This window comes from Psammomys obesus, unplaced genomic scaffold (genome assembly GCF_907164565.1).
Source record: "Psammomys obesus unplaced genomic scaffold, mPsaObe1.curated_primary_1811, whole genome shotgun sequence".
Lineage (NCBI taxonomy): Eukaryota > Metazoa > Chordata > Mammalia > Rodentia > Muridae > Psammomys > Psammomys obesus.
The window spans coordinates 1,812,499-1,825,080 of NW_026596085.1; the positions used below are offsets into that span (position 1 = coordinate 1,812,499).

Genomic DNA, 12,582 nt, shown 5'->3' on the forward strand with positions numbered 1-12,582 from the left:
CCACCGTGCTAAAAAGACTGAATTACCTTTCTACTTATCTTCAGCAAAAAGGGGGGGGTAACATTCTAATGCAAGCATCGCTCAATTAATTAATCCAACTATTACAGGAATTTTCATGATGTTTTTGATAAATGCTAACATTTAAACTATGTAACAATTATAAGTAAATTTTGTCTTCTACAGTTTGGTGTTTATAACTTGGTGGTTCGTTTTTGTTTTGTTTTGTTTTGTTTTGTTTTGTTTTGTTTTCTCACAGAGGACTCATCCTCTGTCACTAGTCCTGACCCCTGACCCAGAGAAGAGCCTAAGGCATCAATCAGATGCCACAAAATCTAGCCGACCAAAGTTCAGAACACGCTCCAGGACCTGCCACCACTGTAGTAGGCTGGTTTTTCACACAGCAGGACCAGAAACCTGGGGTGATCGGGCTCCATGAAATGCACACGTGATAGAAAAGGAGCAGAATGGGTCAAGTTAAAGTGCTTCACTACAGGGGCACTTCTAAAGCATTTTAGGTCGCCAGGGGCACCGTCAGACCAGCACCTGTCTATGCTTCTGGAGAACCCCTGTAATCTGGAAGATCCCCTGTAACATGGAAGAAGCTGTCCTTCACCCTCTTTCCTGCTGCCCATTTCTCTCCTGGTCAACAGTGCTTTGAAAACTCACAGATGTGCCCACCTCCTAAGGAAATTAAATTCCTGACTGATATAAACAGAAAAAAAAAAAAAAAAAAAAAGCAGTGCCTTCATTGAGTGCTTGAAGACACACAAAAAACGTTGTTTAGCAAAGGTGACTCAGGCTCCTTGAAGACTGAGGGTGGATAAGTGTTTGTGATTCCATCATCTAGTGACAACACGGGGTTAACTCAGCTTACCTAGCTCTGGCCAGCAAAGAGGTCACACAGTCATTCTAGCACTCAGGAGATGAGGAAGGATTGCTCAGAGCCAGAATGGGTCATGTAATGAGCTCGGGCCCCACCGGAATACAGGGTCTCCCCAACAAACAAACAACACCTATGGAGGACAGAAAGAAATACTCCTGATTTTCTCCCCAGATTCTCTGGAAGTTGTATAAAATACTGGGTTTTACTTAGTTCCACTGTGACTTTTGGTCATTGCCTCATGTCTTTGAATTGTGTAAGAAAAAAAGCAAAACAGGAGATCAGACAGAGATGAAAGAACAAAGTAAAAACTGAGAAGAAAAGAAATGGGCCTCAGCTGGACATGGTGGCCTGTCATAATCCTAACATGTGGGAGATGGAAGCAGAGGACCAAGAGTTCAAGGTCGTCCTCTGCTACATGCAAGTTCAAGTACAACCTGGACTACACCTGGAGATCCTGTCAAAAAGTTAAAACAAAACACATGTTTTCATGAGGTGGGCCATCCCTGGAGACTAGTTTGAACCCTGTTGGTCCTTCTATAGAAGTCTTAGAAGTTCAGCAAATCACTGGCCTCCTTGGGTGGAAGGTCTCCATAAGAGGGGCTGGCCGGAACACGGTTGCCCTGGCTGGTTCTGTGTGATGCGCTGGGCTAGCCCCACTTCTCACCTGACCTTGCTGATGAGGCTGTGTGATGGCTTGAGTGAGAACAACGGACCCCACGTTTGAATGCTGAGTCACCACGGAGAAAAACTCTTTGAAAGGATTAGAAGGATTAGCTGTGACCCTGTTAGAGGAAGTGAGTCACTGGGGGTGGGCTCTGAGGTTTCAAAAACCCGTGGCAAGGCTAGAACCCCTCTCTTTGCCTATGAATCGAGATGAAGGTCTCATCAGGCTGTAGGTCTCGGCTACCGCTCCAGTGCCGCCATGCTCCCCACCATGAAGATAATGGATTAAACCTCTGAAACGGTAGCAAGCCTTTAATTAAATGCTTCTTTCCTAAGAGTTGCTTTGGTCACGTGCCTCTTCATAGCAACAGTGGGGTTAAGACAGCTGACGCCACAGCCTCTCTCTTCAACACCTATTTCCTATGTGCCTGCACATGCGTGTGCAGGCCAGAGGTTAGTGGCAGGTGTGTTCTGTGCGCGAGTCTACCTAGCCAGCAAACCCCAGGGATGAGTCTCTACCCCCCCCAGCTCTGGGGTTACCGCCATGCACCACCAACTCCAGCTTATTATCTGGGTGTTGGAGACCCGAACTCAGATCCACATGCCCACCCAGCAAGCATTTCCTGACTGAACCATCGCTGCAGCCCTCGGCCCGCTAACTTCATCTCCCCTCTTCAAGTTAACGCCTTTCTCCCTCCCATTTTCTTTGTCCCAGGTAGATGCGGCGGCGCCATGTATTTGCCTCCAGCATAGTTTTCATTCTACAGACATTTACTGGACATCTCTGCACCGCGGGTTATGGTAAGTATACCAGTGTTGTAAGTCCATCCTCAGCGGTGCAGCCCGTAGTCACTATTGTCCGCCTGTCCCTCAGGACAGACAGGTCTTCCAGCACCTCAGGTGATCTATAGCTTCCAACTACCTTTTACTAAACCAGGAGTGAGTTCCTGTGCCACAGTCTCACTGGGTGACCCCATCACAGGACACACGCACTCCCACCCTACCCCCAGACAACTACTTTTGCTCCTTTGGGTCCCGCTTTGTTCATTTGAAAGGAAAGGAAGTTGGACCAACTTGATCCCCAAGACCTCAACCTCAACTTGGGCAAATCCATTAAGTAAGAGGGAACGATCGCGACCTCCAACCACAACCCGGGACCAGGCACTGGGCTCATCCCGCCCACTTCCCCCGAGCGCACGCGCACTGGCGCTGCGCTCGCCCTCCCCCACCGCAGGTTCCTGGCTTCCGGTTCCGCCGGGGACCGGGGGCCCGAGGCTGATGGCGGCATCCGGGAAGTGGGCAGGAGGGCTCGTGGACGAGGCCGCGGAGGACGGGGATCCGGCAGCTCGGAAGCCCGGGGCCGCCCCGTTCGGAAACTTCCCTCACTACTCCCGTTTCCACCCTCCCGAGCAAAGGCTCCGCCTTCTGCCCCCGGAGCTTCTTCGGCGGCTCTTCCCTCCCGGGGGTCCCGAGAGGAGGCCGGTCCTGGGGCTCGACGTGGGGTGTAACTCCGGGGTGAGTGCCGCGGGAGGGCTCGGAGCGCCGGGGAGCCCAGCAGGTGCCCCACGCGCTCTGGGGTGCTGGCCCGGGCGTGGCAGCCAACGTGCCCAGAGTGGGCTTTTGACGCCTGGCGTTGACCCTGTGACGTCCTCCTCGTCCCCACCCCCGTGTTAGGCGTTTTGAGTAGTCCCCGGTTCGTGCCGGATTCCCGCCTGACCGTCTGGTCTGCACGTTTGCCTCCTCCCCCGCTTTGCTGGCCTTGACTAGGGAACGGGCTCCCACAACCCACATCTGGGAAGAGGGAGAGCCAGGGTGACAGAATCGTGTCTGAAACTTAAGGCTCCAGACGTGCAGGACAGACCTGGAGCCGGGTGTGTGTTTACTTACACTTGTGCTAACAGCAGAGAGGATCAAGAAAGAAAACAGATCTCCCTGCCAGAGGAGGGAGGCCTTGGCCACCCTCCCACCGCAAAGGGCTGTCAGGCGCGTAATGATTATAGGCAAACCAGGTGCGAAATAAGGAAACGCCAGTCGCGCGCATTGGTAGCCACTGAGTGGATATCTTAGTGGGCCAGGCAGTTTTACCGCAGGATTGCAGGTGGTTCCGAAGTTAGGACCGTGACTCCGCATCCCCGTCACTGCAGAGTAGGGGGACGTAGAGCCCTTTACTATGATGGTGGCCTTTCTGCCCACGAGGAATGCCACGTATAAAGACAACAGTGGCCGTCCCCGCAAGTTCGAGGCCAGCCTGGGCTATATGAGACCCTGTTTCCAAAAACTACAAAAAAAAAAAAAAAGCAGTGGTGGATGGTTGAAGACCTTGAGGAGAGCTTTTGGGTGTAGACTGAAATAAGCAGCTGGGTGTGTGTTGCTTGCAAACCTCACCATAACGTAGGAGACCAGAGCAGGGAACAGATAAAGAGATTTCCTGAAAGGAATCAGGAAGCCGCCGAAGGTTTTAAGGCTGAAAGCACAACAGAGAGGACACAGTTGCACTTGTCTGAGGCAGATGACCTAGAGTACGCATTTATTTTGCACAGAGGCTCACTGGCTGGCCTCATTATGTTGACAGGGTCAGATAGGAGGGGAGCAAACTGAGGTAGGAGGAGATTCATCGGCGTGATGTGGGTCCTTGTGCCTTCAGCTCTGACTCTGAACTACAATGTTAGCGTGGCTTCGCAGTTCGTTAGAAATGCAGAATCTTGGCCCTGTCTTTTAGGTCAGCCTGTGTGTTTAAGATGGCCCCAGGTGGCTTGTGTGTGTTGTTAGAGGGGCTAGGGGCATAGGAGTGCTGGCTGCCCCTGCAGAGGACCTGAGTTCAGTTCCCAGCACCTAGGCACCACACACCCGGCACGTATAAGCACCAAGACACATGCATATACGTTTAAAAAGTAATTTTTTAAATAGTTAAAAAAAAAAAAATGGGTGGTGGTGGTGGCGCACACCTTTGATCCCAGCACTTGGGAGGCAGAGGCAGGCGGACCTCTGAGGTGGAGGCCAGCCTGGTCTACAAAGTGAGTCCAGGACAGCCAGGCTACACAGAAAAACCATGTCTTAAGAAGAGAAGGAGGAAGAAGAAAGAAAGGAAAGCCTGGTATGAAAGAAGGAGCTTAATGTACCATAACTCTATGTCAGTGGTCATGTGACTTTAGAGAGGCAAATAACCTCATTCATAATTTATATGTATATGTGTGTGTATTATACACACACACATATACATATATATATATTTTAAAACAGACCAGGCTGGCCTCAAATTCACAGAGATCCGCCTCCTGTGTGCTGAGACTAAAGGTGTGTGCCACCATGCCAGGTTTCAATCCGTAATTTTTAAAATGCAGGGTTTTTTTTTTTTTGTGGATTATTCTATACTTTCATAAAAGTACATAAAACATAAGCCTGCACTTTATGAATTATAAGGCAAACACCTCCATGACCATAGTCAGAAAAAAAAATCATTGTCAGTACCCCCAAAGTTCTCTATGTGCCATTTCCTATTCCTAAAAGCCCTCTACCAACAGGTCACAACTCACCTGTCATTGTCCTGCTTTTGTTTGTATCTTACTCCCCTTTTAACACTAAATAATATAGTTCTCCCACTTTGGGATTTTGTGTAACTTGCATGCCCGGTATGGCAGCACGTGCCTGTGATACCAGCATTTGGGAGGCTGAGGCAGGGGGATCACAAGATATTAAGAGACCAGGCTGGCCTACATAGTAAGATTTGGCTTAAAATACAAATGAACAAACAAAAAAGGAAACTTGCCATATATTTTCATTGTGGCTTGATGTTCTACTTGGTAGTATGTGTTTGAAAGTATTCTATTTTGGTGCACTGAGAAGCTCTCCAATGTTACACTGTTGCAATAATCTACCTTGCTGACTGTTACTTTCTTGCCTGTGCTACTGTTAGTGGACATCTGAGTGGGAGTGTTCTTACCTGCATGAAAAGATGCAGAGGTAATAAGAAAATGCCTTGGAAGAAACTGTATAAAACAACACCGTATTAAAATATATATGTATATTATATATATGTATAATATATATATGTATTATACATAGATGACAGAGGAGATGGTGCCTCATTTGAGACTCAAAAGCGTCCTAAGATCATGTGGTGGTAAGATCATGTCATTACGCTAAGCTAGAAAGATTCACAACAGCTTTGAAGAGTGACTGCTACAAAAGTAGAGTGAGCTTCAGAAGGAGGTGGTGCAGCTCGCGCAGTTGAAGGCTGTAGAGTTGAAGGCTGGAGAACTGCCTTAGAACCCAGACTCTGCGAGGCACATCCCAGAAGCAGACTTTACAAGATGCTGCTCTGTTCGCCACCTTCCTGACGAGGCACGCCACTCAACTTCTGAACTTTCCTTTGGATATGAGACACCCAGAAAAAGATGGTGAATTTGCCAGTGTATCGTTTAAGCTGGAAAACACTGCTCTGGGCTCTTCACCGCCTTTGCCATGTCATTTGGACTATAACTTACACCCACCCAACTCCATCTGTTGTCATTGTCAAGACACAGGTGGCCAGGCATGGGGCATGCATGTAATCACACACATCACTGGGGCAGAGGCAAGGGATAGGAGTTCAAGGCTATCCTCAGCTACATGGTGAGTTTGAATGGAACCCACTTAAGGCTCAAAACAAAGCCCGGTGCACGGCCTGTAATCCCAACACTTAGGGAGGCAGAGGCAGGTGTATCTCTGTGAGTTCGAGGCCAGCCTGGTCTACAGAGTGATGCCAAGGCTGCATAGAGAAACTGTCCTAAAGGAGAGAAAAATAAAGTTAAAATAGACTGTAGGGTGTAGGGCGGGTGCATTACAGCCTGCAGCCCCCGGGGGGCGCTGAGAGTCTGCTCAGGAAATGTAGTCTTTATAGATGATTGTTAAAAGCCTCTTTCGGATACAGGCAGGGGTAAGTGGCAGTCTCAAAAGATGAGAGGTTTCTTTTCCATGCGGCTTGAGAGCTGCAATGACAAGGCTCTTTTGGATTCCTAGGATCTGAGTGTGGCCCTGTACAAACATTTCCTTTCCCGGCGTGACGGGGAGACCTGCGCCGGCGCCTCCAGCGAGCTCCGCCTCCTCTGCTGCGATATAGATCCGGTCCTTGTGCAGCGCGCGGAAAACCAGTGTCCCTTTCCTGATGCTGTGACCTTCATCACCCTGGACATCATGGACCGCAGCAACAGGGCGGTTCCCTTGCGTTCTTTCCTGAGCCAGTTTGGGCGCTCTGCGTTTGACATCGTGTTCTGCATGTCCGTGACCATGTGGATCCACCTGAACCACGGGGACCGCGGTCTGTGCGAGTTCCTGGCCCACGTCTCCTCCCTCGGCCGCTACCTGCTGGTGGAGCCGCAGCCCTGGAAGTGCTACCGGGCAGCCGCGCGGCGCCTCCGGAAGCTGGGACTCCACGCCTTCGACCACTTCCGCTCGCTCGCCATCCGAGGCGACATGGCCAGCCAGATTGTGCGGATCTTGACGCAGGAGCAGGGGATGGAATTGGTGTGCTGCTTCGGCAACACCAGCTGGGACCGAAGCCTTCTGCTCTTCAGAGCAGAGCACACCTCGGGCGCTCGGCCGGCCCCCGACCCGCTGTCAGAAGGGGGTCGGGGACAGGTTAACACTGAAGCACAGAGCAAAGATGCTGTAGAGCTTTTACACTGAGAACAGCACTTCCCGGAGCGCTCAGGCCGCAGGACACCTGCCGGGAGCTCTTGGCCAAGTGTCAGTGTCCTCTGGTGTTAGGACCACCCCCCCCCCGGGGGGGGGGACGAGTTCATAGAGAGCTGAACTAGGCGGTCCAGATGGAGAGTGTGGTCGGTCCTGGGAAATGAAACTGCTTTTGGAAGTACTTTAATGTGCTTGTGATCAAGCTTAGAGTCTTGTTGTGTGCTTGGCAAATGGTCCGTCACCGAGGCTCATTTCCAGTTCTTAAGGGGTTATTTATTAAGTAATAGTAAGACCCTCCCTCCCTCCTCCCCCACCAGTAAGTAAAAGCATTAAGTTCTGAACCCTGAGGGAGGTAGTGATTTGGGTCTGCAGTGCCGCTCAGCAGTCTTGCTTTTCCCTCCTCCCCGCTTCTCCCTCCCCTGAGTTTCAGGACCAAGAATCAAGCACAGAACTTTTTGGAGTTTTGTTTTTGTTTGGTTTGTGAGACGGGGTATCTCTATGGGGTCTTTACTGTCTTGGAGTGTAGTTATATTGACCAGGCTGGTCTTGAACTCACTGAGCTCCTCCTGCCTCTGGCTCCTCCCTTCATGCCTGGCCTTGTATTCTTTTATCACCACGCCATTTTTGAAATGTTTATTTATTTTATGTGTATTTTTTTTTTCTGTGCACTGTGTACATGCAGTTCCCAAAGAGACCAGAGGAGGGCACTGGCTCCCCAGGACTGGCGTTAACCGATGGTGGTGTGCTGGCCGCAGGGATTCCTGACCCCACAAGAGCAGCCAGCGCTAAGTGCCGAGCCATCTCTCCAGCCCTGAGCTAGCCGTTTGGTTTGTTGGTTTGTTTGTTTTTTCCAAGTCAGGGTTTCTCTGTGTAGGCCTGGCTGTCCTAGACTCACTTTGTAGACCAGGCTGGCCTCGAACTCACAGGTCTGCCTGCCTCTGCTTCCCGAGTGCTGGGAATACAGGCGTGCACCACCGTGCCCAGCTCATGCTGGCCATTTTTAAGTTTACAGTTCCATGGAATTGAGTACATTCACAGCAAAGGTTCTGTTTTTAGCAGGCCCCTTGATTCTGACACCAGTGGAAGAGACAGTTTGATGGCTTAGGATTTTGTCTAGACTCCTGAACATTTTTTCCAGAAAAAGGCCTTCTGTTCCTGTTCCTTTAACTTACCCGCACCCTCCTGAATAGACTGGTCTCCCACTCCCCGAGCTCCAGACAATAGTTCCCCGTTGTGTAATCATAATCCCCTGAAGTAGTTATTAGACGTCTCACATATGTCATTTCAGCATATCCCAAAAGCAAAATAACCGTTTCCAAACCCAACCTGGCCCTGTTGTGTTCATTTATGGACACGCTAGAAACGCCAGTTAGCTCCTGTCTACTCCCTACATCGAAACAGGTACAAAGTCCAGCAAATTCTGCCAACACGTGTAAATCCCACTTACCGCATGCCTGAGGCAGCACTTGCCTCCAGTCCGTGTCCTGTCTTCAGCCTTAGTTTCACCTAGACAGCTGAGGCTGTGTGCTCCTCTTCCCAAGCCCAGGTGAGAGGGAATTTTGCGGAAGAAATTATTTAACAAAAATAAGATGCTGTACTTTGTGATGGCACTCCGTGAACGTGCTGCAGGCTACAATTGGAGCAAAGGCTTAGAAGGGAAAACATGGCAGAAAATAAGGATCTTGTGTCTCGTTGCTTTCCAGGATAAGGAAGTGCTGTTACAAGCTCTGATTCCTCGAGGGCCACCGAACATTGCAAATGGGCACGGTGGCCTCAGAGTGCTCACAGAGGAAGGCAGCTCTGAGGTTCCTTGTCCTCCGGCAGCAACACCTTAACTACTTGGGGGCTGTATCACCCGTTACCAAGGCTGTGCAGAGAATGGTATGTGGACCATGACAGGCTTCCCAGCAGACTCCCGAGATGTCCACACACCGATCCCAGTAGCCTGTGAACATGAGCTCAGGAGGGTTAACCACAGAACATGTAATGATGGAAGCTTAGGTGGTAATAAGGAAGGGCTGCAGACCACGGAATGCAGGCGCCTCCTGCATTAGAGCAGGCAAGGGAACACATCCTTCCCTGGATTCTCTAGAAGGTGTGCAGCCGCTGGCACCGTCGTTTTAGATTTCTGGCTTCTGGGATTATAAGAATAAGTATAAGTTGTTTCAAACCACTAAGCTTGTGATTTGTTACTAACGGGAGCCTCCTGCTACCAGACTGGCTCTGGAAGCCCCAAATAGAACTCGGCCTAAACAGCTCCTGTCTTGATTTTGGTTTTGTTTCTGTGGTCCTGGCTGGCCTCCAGCCCACAGAGACCACCTGCCTCTGCCTCCCAAGTGCTGGGATTAAAGGTGTGCACCACCGTGCCCAGCTGGCCCAAACAACTTGATGGCAGAAAATGGTCCCAGTGACAAAGGATATGCAGGGCCTTCATCTCCACACTTTTTTGGGGGAAGGGGGTTGTGGGGATTGTTTTTTGTTTTTGTTGTTCAAGACAGGGTTTCCTGTGTAGCCCTGGCTGTCCTGGACACGCTTTGTAGACCAGGCTGGCCTCGAACTCCCAGAGATCCACCTGCCTCTGCCTCCGGGATCACTCTGCTGGGATCACAGGCGAGCATCCGCACACTTAGAATGAGGGCGCTTCAGCTTTGGAAGCCTTTAGTTGTGAGTCAGAGCTGCTCATTGGTGGCTGCTCACTGGTGGCATGCTCCTGAGGGAGCGGGTGGGAGGACCGTTGTCCGTCCTCGAGTGTGTGGCAGTTAGGAGGAATGCAGAAGCAGTGCTCATTGAGGCCCCAGAACCAGGCAGGCAGCAACTGCTTTAGAGCCACAAAGACCATGAGAACACTGTCCTGAGAGCACAGCAGCGTGACTAAGGCCTAACACCAAGCACACTGAGCGTTTTCAGGCCTCATGACACATGTAGAGAATGAGCCTGGATATACTGTAATGTTTGAAAAGAAAAAACAGAAAGCCATGAGCTGGGTGTGGGGACAGTCATCCACAGTCTTGGTACTGGCAAGCTGAGTTTGAGGACAGTGTGGGCTACACAGCTGAGCTCTAGGCCAACCTACACTGACAAGATCCTGCATCTGAAAAATAAAAAGCTTTAGGTGTGTAAGCAAGCATCTCCAAAATGCTTTCACTTCTTTAGCAGGAAAGACCCCAGCCCCTCCCCCTCACCCCGTACCATAATACTGGAGTCTCTGGTTCTCACACCTAAATACACACGGAGCAGTCTCCATCTAGATCAGCCATGTTTCGGATACTCGTCTGCCACACGTGGCTGGTTCCAGTACTTTCGGGAGGCATCATGTCCGCTTCCTTCCCTATGCCCGTCCTGCTCTTAGCTGCTTCGGAATAGAACCGGGAGCAGATTTAAACAGCCCTGGATCTTCAGAGGGTAAATTCAGCCTGTTCTGCAAATTAAAGTTGACAGGGGGAAGCCGGTACCAGCTGATGCGATCACAGAGCTTCAGGAGTGTGCTCTGTGAGCTACAAAGGGCGCGGGAGGTGAGCTGACGCTGAAGGGTGTGAGATGATGGGCAAGGAACAGTCTCCTGTGAGCTGGAGAGAGGGGTCCTGTGGCCAGACACACAGGGCAGGCTGGAACAGGCAGCTGTCAGAACAGGAGCAACTGTAAATTCTGAGTACTTTCCACACGAGAACACTCAGAAGCCACAGGCTAAAGGGGGAGAAACACAAACTTTCATGAGCGCCAACTACAATTATTTTAACGTCTGTGAAAAAGGACTAATGGCACACACAATTTGTGACTATATCAGTAAAGACATCCATGAAAAATAATGGCAGGCCAGGCATGGTGGCCCATACCTTTAATTCCAACACTGAGGAGGCAAAGGCAAGTGGAACTCTGTGAGTTGGAGGCCAGCCTGTTTTACATAGAGAGTTCCAGGACAGCCAGGACTGCATAGAAAGACTTGTCTCAAAAAGGCGGAGTAGAGGGGGAGAGATGGCTCAGAGGTTAAGAGCACTAGCTGTTCTTCAAAAGGTCCTGAGTTCAATTCCCAGCAACCACATGGTGGCTCGCAGCCATCTATGGTGAGATCTGGTGCCCTCTTCTGGCCCGCAGGCACACATGCAGGCAGGATCCTGTATAAATGAGTCTTTAAAAAAAGAAAGAAAATAATAAGCACATATTTTAAACACATGTTGTTTCTTTGCTGACAGGGCCTTGCAGCTGGCCTTGAACTCACGGCAACCCTCCTGCTTCAGTCTCCCAAACGCTGAGGCTACAAGGTCAGCTGCCAAGCCTGACTGAAAACTGGCTTAATCATGTAAATCATATTACAATAAATGATGAAGAATTCGTTTCTTGGATTAGTCTGATACTGATCAGCTTCTGGGTGCTGTTGTTGTTTCTGAAGTGGTGGTGAGGGCTGGAGAGATGGCTCAGTGATGTAAGAGCACTGGCCGCTCTTCTAGAGGACCTGGGTTCAACTCCCAGCACCCACAGCTCACAACTTTCTGCAACTCCAGCCTGGGGATCCAAGGCCCCTTTCTGACCTCCATGGACACCAGACCTGTGTGTCCCTTACATACAAGCAAAACACCCACGTGCATACAAAGAAAACAGTGGTTTTGCGCCATTAGTGGGAATGTAAATTAACATGGCTATTCTGGAAGACAGTTGTCAGAATTTATTAAAGTGTATACTACTTAGAAATTACACTGTAAAGGATTTATCCTGTGGATATGCATAAGAATGCAAGGGTATATATGTAATGTTAAAACATTATAACTACCTGACACACACGAGTAGCTGAAAACAAACCAAGAAATAGCCAAAACTGCAGTTGTAAAAGGACAAAGTAATAATAATCCATCCGGGAGACAGCTCAGGAAACTGCTTGCCATTCCAGTGCATGCGGGCCAGGGTTTGGTCCTCAGAGCCCACTACAGAGCTAGCGATGCCAGCCTTGTAATCGCAGAGCCGCGGAAGGAGGGACACCCAGATCCCCCGGGCTCCTTGGCCAGCCTCGTCCTACCTGGTGAGCTCAGAACACGCGGCGAGGGATCGGAGGGTCGGGGAGGGGTTCAGCCGCTCAGGGCACTAGCAGTGCCAGCCTAACTGCCAGTTCAGTCACTAGGACCCGCGTAGGAGAAGCCATATGAGTTCTCCCGACGCGGGCAGCGGGACGGGATGGACGGGGCACAGAGGCTCACGGGTCCGCGGGCCTGGGCCCTCAGTGGAGCAGAATCTAGAGCGATGCTGTCTCAACCAAGTGGAAATTTAGGGCCAGCTGCTGAACGTGGCACAGCATTGGCACACACAGGTCTTTAAAAATAGAAACAAGGTTGCAGTGCAGAGGTGGGGAGACAGCCCAGCCGTTAAGAGCGGGGGCT

General features: G+C 50.4%; 1 protein-coding gene across 1 annotated transcript; it reads left to right on the top strand.

Moving 5' to 3' along the window:
- The first annotated feature begins 2,806 nt into the window (after nt 1-2,806).
- Bcdin3d (BCDIN3 domain containing RNA methyltransferase) lies at nt 2,807-11,556 on the top strand. The gene is made up of 2 exons (XM_055627088.1): nt 2,807-3,061; nt 6,545-11,556. Exons 1-2 carry the CDS (start codon nt 2,825-2,827, stop codon nt 7,208-7,210), a joined length of 903 nt encoding a protein of 300 aa, XP_055483063.1. The 5' UTR covers nt 2,807-2,824; the 3' UTR covers nt 7,211-11,556.
- The last annotated feature ends 1,026 nt before the right edge of the window (nt 11,557-12,582 follow it).

Excerpts from the sequence above, each read along its gene's own strand:
- Bcdin3d (XM_055627088.1), top strand. The coding sequence starts at position 2,825 with ATGGCGGCATCCGGGAAGTGGGCAGGAGGGCTCGTGGACGAGGCCGCG. Across the intron at positions 3,062-6,544 it reads ACGTGGGGTGTAACTCCGGG|GATCTGAGTGTGGCCCTGTA; the intron begins GTGAGTGCCGCG and ends TTGGATTCCTAG.